Source organism: Rhynchophorus ferrugineus, unplaced genomic scaffold (genome assembly GCF_030347505.1).
Source record: "Rhynchophorus ferrugineus isolate W39M unplaced genomic scaffold, kcgeb_rfMv2 rfM1, whole genome shotgun sequence".
NCBI lineage: Eukaryota > Metazoa > Arthropoda > Insecta > Coleoptera > Curculionidae > Rhynchophorus > Rhynchophorus ferrugineus.
Genome location: NW_027472580.1, coordinates 59,408,998 through 59,422,075, shown reverse-complemented (window position 1 = coordinate 59,422,075; position 13,078 = coordinate 59,408,998). Strand labels below are relative to the sequence as shown.

General features: G+C 30.0%; 1 protein-coding gene and 1 long non-coding RNA gene across 2 annotated transcripts in view; one reads left to right on the top strand and one right to left on the bottom strand.

Moving 5' to 3' along the window:
* The window catches only part of LOC143198976 (cGMP-dependent protein kinase, isozyme 2 forms cD4/T1/T3A/T3B), a 355,938-nt gene that overhangs the window by 299,136 nt on the left and 43,724 nt on the right, over positions 1–13,078 (bottom strand). The window contains exons 2-3 of the mRNA XM_076408685.1: positions 12,457–13,008; positions 2,228–2,488 (exon numbers count right to left, since the gene is read on the bottom strand). Coding sequence (XP_076264800.1) covers positions 2,228–2,488; positions 12,457–12,620 — 425 coding nt within the window. The 5' untranslated portion in view covers positions 12,621–13,008. The remainder of the gene's footprint in view (positions 1–2,227; positions 2,489–12,456; positions 13,009–13,078) is intronic.
* Positions 881–5,176, top strand: LOC143199073 (uncharacterized). The gene is made up of 3 exons (XR_013006351.1): positions 881–1,274; positions 1,327–2,591; positions 3,322–5,176. It is a non-coding gene; the product is annotated as an uncharacterized LOC143199073 (long non-coding RNA).

The following is a 13,078-nucleotide window of genomic DNA, read 5'->3' as shown; positions in this document are numbered from 1 at the left end:
TAACTAATGTAACATTATCCATAAATTAATTATTTTTACGTTTAGTGTTACTAAATATGTGTCCCTAATATTTAACATTCTAATACCAAGTGCTTATTCATCCTTAGTTCATTAAGTAAATAATAAAGATATTGTTCTTAACCATTACTAAGAGAAATCAATCAAATTTTGGAACTTGCAAATTCTAAAAGAAAATTTTATTTGTATTCAGAATCGCATTCATATTTTTCAGTATTTCCATCCAACAATATTTTTCCTATAGATGTACAAAATTCACCAAAAACAAATAACAAATCATTATTAAAAAACGTTCATTGATATATAATATATAATTAATTATAAAGACATAAATACTCGATATCACCTCATCCGAAAATATTCAGGGTCAACATCAATATCAGCTCAAGTTCTTCACGATAGCGTAGGATCAAATTTAAAATTATAAAAAGCTATGAAAAGTGCAAACATTGATAAGAAAACAGAACCAGTTAAACAAGTGTATACATGTATAGCAGACAGACATCAAATATTATCGGAACATAACATTAAACGTGAAACTTGGTTGGAAATATCACGTAAATATAAAATAGAAAACTGTACTTATAGAAAATTATATTGCATAACACATAAATATGATGTGGTGAGAAAATAGTAGTGTACACCAACCTATAATTTGATTAAGAGACAATTTTTTTCCTGATGATTATACTTTGCATAATGTGTACAGACTGATTTTTACACACAAATAAAAGACACACAGACAGATAAAAGATAACTTTACTATTTGGTTATTTCCAATTTCGATTTTTGCAGCTTGGAATTATTAGTAGATCCATTTTTCCACCGCTAGTCATAATACGGCACAGAAATCTCTTTCCTCTTTTTTTAGTATTTGATAACCATTTTCCTTCCTTTTAGATGTTTTTCACAACGTCTAGAAACAGTTTATTCACCAACTGCTCAGCCCTCTGAGATATTTTTAGAATTTAAGGGTGGATTTTCGTCCAATAAGTTGTAATTTAATATATTCGAACTTTTTTAATTTTCCAAGGCATTTTGGGATAGGATGGAGTAACATTGCCATACGTTTTAAAAGGTGTTTCATATGTTTGGGCAGCAAATTTCTTTACGACAATCAACAAAAGTAATGATTATCGAAAATGTCATTCTGAGCGTTCCATGATTAGCATCTCTATATCCTGAGTGTTATTTTAATTTATATACAGAAACATAAAAACTATCGAATATTAATAGATAGATTTGATTATTAAACGGTTATTTACATTTATGCTTTGCGTTTTAACCAATAACTAAAATACATGCAAGCATCTACTTATATTTAAATAAAGTAGCAAATTTATCACTCACACCTTTATAGTTAAAATAACCGCATTTTAATTTATAAAAATTAATTTTAAATTAAACTATGCACCAGAATCAGTACCAGGACCTTCTATCGAAACCGAAGACCAATTTACAATTATTGATAATAGGAAAATTTAGTTAACCATGCGAAATAAAAAGTAACCTGTTTGGTGATCAATGCAACGAGATTAGGAAGATTGGAATTGGTATTTGAGAATATTGCACTATTGTTATAGCTACAGTTTATATGTACTAGGTTGAGGAGGTTGGAAATCGTACACATAAAATTGTATACATAAAATGAACTGGTACTCCAAATGCTAATAATTTACTGAACAAAAGTAACCTGTTACCTGTACTATAATAGAACTCATATCGAAAATCGATAAATGAGACCCTAAATTAGTACCCAATCATCTGAACGGAAATATAAAAAGCAGAACGTACTTAATTTACATCTATAAGAAAAAAGGTCCCACTCAGAGAAAGACTGCAGTGTAAATAATGATACCAGGAATGATTAAGTCTATTATTGTGAATAATATATACTTCGGATATATCTTTTAAAAAATCAAAATTTTTGGGTACGCGATCATTTTTGTATAAGGCGTGTCATATTTTAACCGTCATGATCCATAATATCAGGATCCTGTTTGTAAAAGTATCAAACTGAAATGTATCTTTCTAGTTGATATATACAAACAAAAAAATGTTAATATTACATACGATTTGAAATTACACAATAATAATGAATCAGATGGTTATGATTATTACACTATAACATATTACAATAGAATCAAATATTGATAGCATCGATATTCGACATTTGAATAGACACATAATAAGATAAATATGAACCTACCTTTCTTTTTTGTAGATCGTTGGGAAAGTCGTACTGCAAAGCTCCAGTATAGTCTTTTCATTTTGGGGTTCTGCCGATATACCGGCCCTTTGTTTTCTGGGTCTAAGTTGCCCACCCAAACCCTTGGGACTAGCCGGATGCGTAACAGCAAACACCGACTGAAATTTGTCTAGCTGGGACCGTAGTTCGGCCAATTCTCGATCGCGCTCGGCTAGAGTCGATTTTAGGTTTATTATTGCTTCCGTTCGGTCCATTAACATCCTGAAAAATAAAATACGTGTTAATCAAATCTAAAAATATTCTACAATTAAAGGGTATTAAATAAATTATAAACATAGGCACAGAAAAGCAATGAATAAAAAAAGTTTTATATAAAAATATATTATATTCATTATATAAAAAGTTCATTATAAAAATTGAGAATGGCGAAATTTCTACGTTATTTTGACGATAAATAAAAACAGGTTAAACAGTAACAGAGTTTAAAAAGGGAAATATTGGAAGTTAAAAAGACTGCGAATAAAGACAGAAATAAACTACTGCGAAATCTAACAGATGACAAGAAAACAAACTATTCCCTCTGGAAGGCCGCCAAAAACCCAAACGATCGTACAATATCCGAGTTTAAACATAATCTACAGATAACTAGATCAAAAGTCCTCCCATTAAACCCACCACACCAAAAGAAGTCTCCAAAGTTATAAAAAATGCCATCTATCCAAAGAAAGCACCAGGCTATGATCTAATAACTGGATAAGTACTGAAAAATCTACAGAGAAACGCAATTACAAAACTGACCAACCTGGATTTTTGGAAAATGGCGTTATTAGAATGTTATTATGATTCCGAAACCTGGAAAACTACCAAATAAAGTAAAATCTTATTAATCAATTTACCGGTAAAACCCATAGAACTGAATTAAATTGAATTTAAAAAAAACTCCTGTTAAAAAGGTTAAAACGATACATAAATAGAAAAAAATATAATACCTCAGTTTTTTAGTTTGGTTTTAAAAGCAAAAATTTAACAATTGATCAGGTACACAAATTTACACATTATAGAAAAAACCTATAAAGAGAAAAATATCCGCGCAGCTATATCGTTAGACGTAGTGTCTTGGAGGACGTCTTCGATAAGTCTAGCACAAGGGTATTATAAACTCCATAGAATATTACCGCAGCAGTATGTTGAACCCTTAAACTAAATCTTAGTCAGGATGTTTAGACTTAAACAAAAAGAAGCTTATTGTTATTAATGAAAAAAAATCAGGTGTACCTCAAGATAGTACTTGGGTTACTGGGGATGTTGTACGAACTGACATCAACACAATACTCAGATGCTGTACAAACAAGTATACTAAAACCAACTCTCATAGAGGAAATCAAAAGATTCGCAACAAGGCATCAGGAAAGACTTCAGTCCCATGTTAACACCGAAGTGCTAAAACTCTTGGAGTAGCACTAAACTGGGATGCAGACTCAACAGAACCAAAACTTCCCAGATCTTGTGTAGTTGAATAGTGAAGTGTACTAAATTTAGTTAAAACATATGTATATGTTAAATTGCGCAATTGGTATGCTCTGTTTGTTTAGAAAACGGTATGATTATGTCTAGCTGTTAGATATGATGAGTAAAGTATTTAGAATCAGGGCATCATTTATATTACAATAACATTGGAGTACCGTTCGTACCGTTATTCCAATAAATCACTTCTTTCCATTAAAATAAAATAGTTTTAAAGCAAATTAAATGTTTTTGTTTTAACCCCTAAACGTTTCATAAATGACCCAGTTAGTAAGATTCCGGGGAAATAATAAGGCTTATCGTCTTTTGAACTTATTCAATCAGGGATCAACTTACTTAACGTTGGATTAGCAATCGTTTCGAAGAAATTCAAAGTATTCCTTGACATACTTAACTTCAACGAACGAACTTCATCGGGCAAAATAATTATAGCTGAAAAATTAACAGAATTGGATTGAAGGGGACTGTTTGGGACTATTAGAGTAAAAAATATTCATGCTTTGAAAAATAACATTGGACGGACAATAGAGACACCAAAATGTTCCTATATGATCATTAATCATTAAAGGGAGATTAGAAGATTAAAGTAAAACCATAGGTCCGGAGGTAGAATCTAAGGTCGCAAATCACTAATAATTAACTACATTAGTAAGCTGGACAAGGCGGGACAATGACCAGCCCCTAGTCGTTCCTTCAGGAAGGAGGTGTTACATCGTGTGACTGATACGGCCCTGTTTGTTTTGAAAAAACGCTATGTGTCCAACTGTGAGATGGGGTAAGTGAGGTGTTTAGAATTAAGTGTTTCATTTATATTAAAATAGATTTAGACAGAGAGTAACATTCGCATAATCCTTCTAACAAGTTCTCTTCTTTCTGTTCAAATAAATTAGTCTTTAAATCAAATAAAAGATTTTGTTTTACATTGTTTTGACTTTGATAAAACCAAATACAAAAAAAAATAAAACATCAACGTCAACACAAGCGTATACTAATTTATATGTATTGCTAATTTATTTGTATGTATTACGACAGACTCAATACTATTGTATTATGATATGATAAAGAGACCACTGAAACAAAGGCGGTCTGAATATTCTAGATTATGAGATAAATTTAGATAATACTATAATACAGATGTTTCGATAATAGTAAAATAAAAAGGCCACGAAATTTTTAGGCTTAAAATGTATTATTGCTAACTAATCCCATTAAATTGAACATTGAAATAAAAAAGTCCTGAATATTCCAGACGTGTTGTTGAAGATACATTGAAAACACTTCGTTCAGATAACCAATCTCACATGCCACATTTCCGAAATATATCGACCCTTCGTCTATGACTTATTTCGGACAATATTATAAAATCTGTGTGGGGCTTCAGGATTTCGATGTAATGGTGCCATAAAGAATGAAAATAATTATCATAATCATTTCGAAAATTCCTTTAAAATTAAATACAATTTATACTGTAATATTACAATATAATGGACTATAGTGCTACTACTTTCTTATTATAAAGAATTTACATAAATAAATAACATAAGATGTTTTCTCAGATATTTTACATATTTAATGGTTTATATAAATATATGAAAGAGAATATAACATTATTTCCTTATGACCTTGACGCTTGGCACCTTACACGTGTAGATTTGATACCATATTTATTAAATTAATCCACAAAATTGCATTTATCATTTTATGCAAATCTGTATAAATATTGTTAAAATATTTATTATCGCAATACAATACAATGCAAATGTTTTGTTACAAATAAAGTAATAAAATGTTATCGCAATTAAGTGACTTTGAACATCGACAGTTTAGTCCCATTGTTTTATACTAAGCAGACATTATGTTCACAAATTAATAGATAATATAATTACTATGTAAATAACATGTGTGCACTGTGTTAAAATTATCACTAAAGAAGAAAAGTTTCCCTTGGTATTATAATAAATTTTCAATTTGGTTTAATTTAGTAAAGAATTATTATTGTTTTATTTATATGTCTAGTCTATTATATTCCATTTTAGGGAATACCAATAATTAGAAGAATTTGTAACAATACAAGGCATTACTCAATAAATGTCCGGTCTAAGAAGAAGCAATTCTTTTTAGAAATCAATTTCATTTTCATCCGTTCATCATCGAAAGACTCTCTTTTGAGAATTTTGAGAACTAGCGTTGAGAACAATTAATTGAAATCGACTACCTACTGTTTAGTAATTGATTACTATATACTTATATTTTTACTACAAAACGAAACAGTCGAATGTTTAATTCGTTACTAGTTTCAATCGGGATTACTTCATTTGAATGATATATTAGTTACTAGTTTTATATTAACTAATATTTGGTGTTTTGGTTTTATCACTCCTATTTATCACCTTAAAAAGATTGTGCTGAATGTATAGTTCTCTGTTTTGTTTGTAATATGTACGATAATATAGCGCATCTTAGGAATTCTATTATAGTATAACATATATGTTATATAATACGGCTAAGATTATCAAGCCATCTGTTTTTTGACTGTCAAAAGTAGTGTAAGGATACAAAAAATGGGTTGAAGGTGCTCAACGACCTCTAGCCATAAATTGTTCCAAGTAAGACACATTCAGGCTTTGAAAAACACCCCTAGTCCGTGAATTCCCCATACACGCATTACTATTTAAGTTGTAAGGTCACCAAAGGCGGACTGAAGTTTCTGTGAATTAACATAGTAGAATTTATATAAAAGCTTGTCGTTTAGGGTAGACGACCACCAAATGCACATTGTAGTAGCTCAGTTTCTTTGATTAATGATAAATATAACTATTATTTTATTTAAAAAGGATGTGGTACCTAAATAATTACTAAATTTGATTATGAAGCGATTTTTGTTTTAATTTAAACAATTTGTTATGATGACGACCAACATCATTATCAAATCAAAACTGGTAGTCAGGGAAAGTGTCTACTTCTCAGCCAAAAAGCTGCTGTTGGTACCACAAAAAGTTACCCTTGCACAATGTTAATCTCATATATTTCAAATCTCTTTCTGTGATCTGATTCAGGTCTCTTTAGATCTCTTTAATGTTCAGGTCCCAGATTTTAGTCTTTATTGCGGTATTCCTTCTCTTCCACATGCATCAGCAAACGCTTCTGCTTTCTATTCAGTTTATTACTTCAGCAGTAAATCTTCTCTCAGTTTCTTCTACAGCATTACAGGTACTTCAACTTCTTAATTTGCTCTAACGGCATCTCGTTTATTCCAAGCCATATTCGTCTTATTATTTCAGCAGCAAGTGCGATTTTATTTTCCTGTTTTATTTATCGGTACTTGAACCACCGCATTTTAACTGGATTCTGTTTATGTAAAGCCATATAACTCTGCATAGCGAACTAGATCATGAATAATTCTGAAAGCCTCTATATATTCGCTGATACAGATACACAGAGTTATGATGAAGTAAACATCAAATCAATTAAGAAATTTGTAGCATCATATTGTCACGCCATGTCTCCTTTTGAAGAATTACATCTACTACTACGTTAAAAAGCAGTATAAAAACGATATCTTTTTTGGCGAATACCTGAATAAATTTCTTCAGGTATATTTTTTTTGCTGCCAAAGTGGGCTCTGGCTCCCATAGTCTAACATCAATGAAAACGACACTAATAATCATCCCAAAATGAAATCTATATTTAATCTCATCTTCTGGAATGTCATTTAAGTTATGTATTTTATTGTATGTAGTTGACATTGGGACAAACTCAACTGTTTCGGAGCTGCACAACATGTGTTTTGATCAGGCGTCTGTAAAATCCTCATCGCGGATTCTATTTGATTTATATAAATAGCAATTGTTTCTGTTAGTTACAAACTTTTATAATGCATTAAGCTATTGTTTGGCTTCAACAGTATTTAATCAACATATGAAAGTATCCAATGTTGTTTATAAGTTACACTGCAATCTGAGAAACTAAAAGTTGGTATGGTATGGTTCAAAGAAGATTAGTACTATCCAAAAATTACAAAGATCTGTTAGAAATAGCGCAATGTCTAACCCGAGACTTATTTAGTACTGTGTTTAATAAATATATAATTCATATATTCAAATCAATCAAATAGAGTTAAATAGAGTTTAAATTAAAATTAAATTAAAGGGACTGAAATATATAAATATATAATTAAATTTCCAAACAATCCCTTATGAAACAGTCAATAAAATTCCAATTTAACTTGGGCACTTCAATGTATGTAAAATATTACACATAGAAATTATTATTAAACAACAAAATATTATTTAATCTGATATTTATAAAGTGCCATTACAAGCGTAACAATTCCTAAAAATACTTTACATACGGAACAATAACTTTATGTAAGATAAATTGAATATTTAACTATTGGAACCCTAAAAATTAAATAATTATAAGTTTGTATAAAACAACTATTTATTGAAACACAGTGCAACATTCCTTATTACTTATTACTTACATATGAGTTCCATTTTTATTCCAGTTATTTAAACGATTCGATTCCTAACAATTTAATATTTTAATCACGATATAAAAATGTGATTAGATATCTAAAGAATAGAGGATAGAGATTAATGGTTATCAAAAGAAATCAGAAAGAAGTCTGGAATACATATCGGTCTGTCGGTAGGTACATATGAATATATTTTTATCAATTTCATGGATACTGTTTCAACAAGCCTACGATACAAACATTATTTGGTTTTTTGTAAATTTCCTGGATTTTTATCTTTCGATTATTTTATTTGCGTTTGATCACCAAATAATTCATAGTTACTATCCAAAATAAACGATTTTTGGTACTTTCGTGCTCAACTTTATTATTTACTATCTGACTGTATATTAACGTATTTTAATAGGAATTTTACCTTTATATCAAATATTAAAAAAAAAGTTTTTGCTCTAAAATCATTATTACCTGCAGAAATAATACAACTCTAAGAAATAGTAAATACCTTAATACATAAAAGAATAGTTTTTCAAAATTTGCCTTTATCCTAATAGTGTTTATAGTCGTATAAATATATTTATAGCTCCAATACTGTTCTGTAAATACTGTAGAATGTTCTTGTTCTTAAGATATACATATTATGTATCACGTCTATCCTTGATCCATAATTTCCCATATAAGCATTTTGTATTCTGCATTAGTTGCACACGGCAATGTAGCATTCTAGATTAGTTTGGTTAAATAAAAAAAAAGAAAAAGTGAGAGGTATGATGCTTTTATTGATCAATTTTCTACTTTATGAATTCCAAATGATAATTTTCCGTGTGAGAAGCATTATATACATGTAAGTTACTTAAGAAAAGAAAAGACGACTTATTGAACGGCGATACAAAATGACGCTAGGGGATTTTACCTATTACAAAACAAATCAAACCCCTATATTGCATTTTCAGACCTCTCTTTCACTGCACCATTCAATCTTAACACCTGGACCCGTGTCCTCACATTCAAGCAAGTGCCGTAACAGTCGCGCGATATAACCTGAATATATTTAAACCGTATATTACTAACTTTGAAGGTATAACATTGACATTAAAACTTATATTAAGAACTCCAAACTTCCAAATTATCTGTTAAAATAAAAGGCGGGCAAAAACAATAATTTTGGTATGAAATGAAGCAACAGAGAATCGATTCAATGAATGTTTCGCAATTTCTAATATCAGCGTATAAATCTTTAATTTCTTACACGTTTCTGTCTATCACAGCTATGACACTTACATGATAATATATATATATATATATATATATATATATATATATATATATATATATATATATATATATATATATTAATATAAGTTCTTAATATATATAATTTAAGTATATACAATATATTGTAATTCCAATTGGCACAATATGTGTTTTGATCAGGCGTCTATAAACGTGACATCCGATTCGAAAAGAATTTAAAGCTACTTACTTGACGCTTTTATATTCGGTATATTAATTAATAATAACAATTCATTTTGCTAGTTCAAAACCTTTATAATTCATTAAGCTACTATTTCGTTTCAACAGTATTTAATCAACATATGAAAGTACCCAATATTGTTTATAAGTTACACTGTAACCTGAGAAACTAAAAGTTGGAATGGTATCGTTCAAAGAAGATTAATACTATCCTAAAATTACAACTGTCAAAAATAGCGCAATGTCTAACCAGAGACTTATTCAAAACTATGTTTAATAAATATGTAATTCATATATTCAAATCGATCAAGTCGATACTATATAGTTAAAATAAACATTACATTAAAGGGTCTGAAATATATAAACATATAATTAAATTACCGAACAATACTTTTATAAAACAGCCAATAAAATTCCAATTGAAATTGGATACTTCAATGTATGTAAAATATTACACATAGAAATGATTTTTAATCAACAAAATATTATTTAATCTGATATTTATAAAGTGTCATTACAATCGTAACAATTCCTAAAAATACTTTACGAGCGAAAGATAATTTTATCTAAGATAAACTGAATATTTAACTATCGAAATGTTAAAAATTAAATGGTCATTTAAGTTTGTATAAAACAACTATTTATCGAAATGCACAAAGTTTCTTATTACTCATTAGTTCCATTCTCATTCTATTTATGTAAATAATTAGACACTGCTTGTTTGCACCTGAAATATTTTCCAAACAATCTAATATTTTACTCACGATATAAAACAATCATTGATGTTTAGAAAATAGGATTAATGGTTATCAAAAGAAGTCTGAAAGCAGTCTTGAATACATATCCGTCTGTCGGTAGGTATATATATATAGATATATTTTTACCAATTTCATGGATACTGTTTCAACAAGCCTAGGATACAAACATTATTTTGTTTTTCGCAAATTTTCTAGATTTTTATCGTTCGATTATTTTATCTGCATTTGATCACCAAATAATTCATAGTTCATACCTAAAATAAACGATTTTTGATAATTTCGCACTCAATTTTGTTATTTACTATCTGACTGTATATTGACGTATTTTAACAGGAATTTTAACCTTAATATCAAATATTGAAAAAAAAGAATACCGAAAATCATTATTACCTGCATAAATAATATAACTTTAAGAAATAGTAAATGTATTAGTACATAAGAGAATAGGTATTCAAAATTTGCCTTTATCCCAAATCCCAATTCCCATAGTTGTTCCTATGTTACATACATTATGCATTACTTCTATCTGTTTCCATAATTTTCCCATAGATGCACTTTGAATTCTGCATTAGTTGCACATGGCAATGTCTATCATAGCTCAATATGGTTAAATAAAATATAAAGAAAAAGTAATAGGTATGATGCTTGTATTGCAATTGGCGACTTTATCAATTCTAAATCACAATTTTCCGTGTGATAAGCATTGCATATATGTAAGTTACTTAAGGAAAAAAGGCGACTTGTTAAACAACGATACGAAACGACACAGGGAGTTTTTACCTACTACAAAACAAACCAAACTCCTATATCGAATTTTAGAACCTCTCATTCACTGTACCATTAACACCTGGACCCGTTTCATCGAACTCGTATTCCGTAGCAAGTTCAGTAACAGTCGCGTGATATAACTTGCATATATTTAAACCGCACATTACTAACTTTGAAAGCATAACATTGACAATAATCCCAAACTTACAAATTATCTGTTAAAATAGAAGGCGAGCAAAAAGCATATTTTTGCTATTAGAAGAAGTAACAGCAAATCGATTTAATAACGATATTCCAAATAAATTGAGAACTTTTCGCAATTTCTAAACACAAAACATCAATCATTATCAGCGCATCGTTGTAGATCTCTCTTGTGAAATCTTTAATTTCTTGCACGTTTTTGTCTATCACAGCTATGTTACATGATAAGTAAATAAAAGCAACCCACTATTCAAATTCAGCTTGTTTTCAAATTCAGCTAACGTTTTACCTTACGCATGAGTTTAGAAATCTGAAAAATGAAAAAGTGATGATAGATTTTACCGCATCGTCTATGCAGTCTTTTTCTGATTTAATAAACAGTCTATTTCTGAAAGACACATCAAAACTGAGTCACCTTTCCAATCTTAAACGTTAAAGAAGCATTCAATTTAAATTGAGTATCGTTATAGTCGTAACCCTTTCAGATTAAAATTTTGGGAAATATACGTTTTGGCACTTAAATATGGTATATTTAGATATACATCTGTCTTGTACACTCACTATTACTAAACCGAAAAATGACAGTATAACGCAGTAATTGCTAGTACAATACTTTTAGATAGTCGTCAAATACTGAATATAGTAAAATATAAAATATGATTTACAAAGCTATTTTCGCAAAGTGCTATATTTATATTTTTATAAACAATGATTTTGTGTAAATTTTAAACTTTCTCGACTTTTAATAGATTCTACCGTCTTAGGCTACTAAAGTAACTCTACAGAAAAGATACATTCGTCATTCATTCAAATTAAATGAATAATGTGATTTAAATTGTACATTTTAAAATATTATATCCATGCATGTACGTAGATTGTAGTTAAATCAAACATTTTGATGACTAGAATTGTTTAATTAACTCTGTGCAACTAGTAATAGGGATTTATGCGCTGTACTGGTAATAATTAGGAATAAACTAATCACGCATAACGATAATCACAAACCAAGAAGAAATATCGATCAAACCCACCTGATGAGGTCATCGCGACTATGATTACCAAAAGCTTCCGCCATGGTGAGTCCGTTACCTATACGACTGTTGCCAGGGTATACTGTCACCACTTGGGGAGCTTCCTCGTCGACTGCTGCGTTCAGCCACGACGAGAAGCAGAGGGTACCGAAACACACGCGCATTCACGCTCCTTCACCAGGTCAATGGTTGGACCACGGAGACGACGGTCAATGGTTTATCCGCGATGAACAACGAAAGCCGAAATCTCTGCTCTCGGTATCGGACGTAGTTTGTTTTACGCGACGATACGTCTAACAACGTATGATGAGTTTAGATGCACACACAAGTTCACACTGATCTAAATATTTAGCACTATGTTACAGAGACGGTCGCGTCTTGATGCAATGGCGGTTTGTAAACAACTGATTGTCCTATTATCACGATCGATTCGTTTCGATATCCATTTCGTCAGTTTTCGAGTCATTCAAGTGATTAACACTCAACATTTATCATTGTTTTTACCACTTGATTGATAAAATGTCCATCTCCGCGCCGATTCCGTCCTAACATCTGAAAAAGAAAAAACAAGTTATTCAGAAGATAATATTGTTATGAGAAAATGCATTACAAATAAATGCTA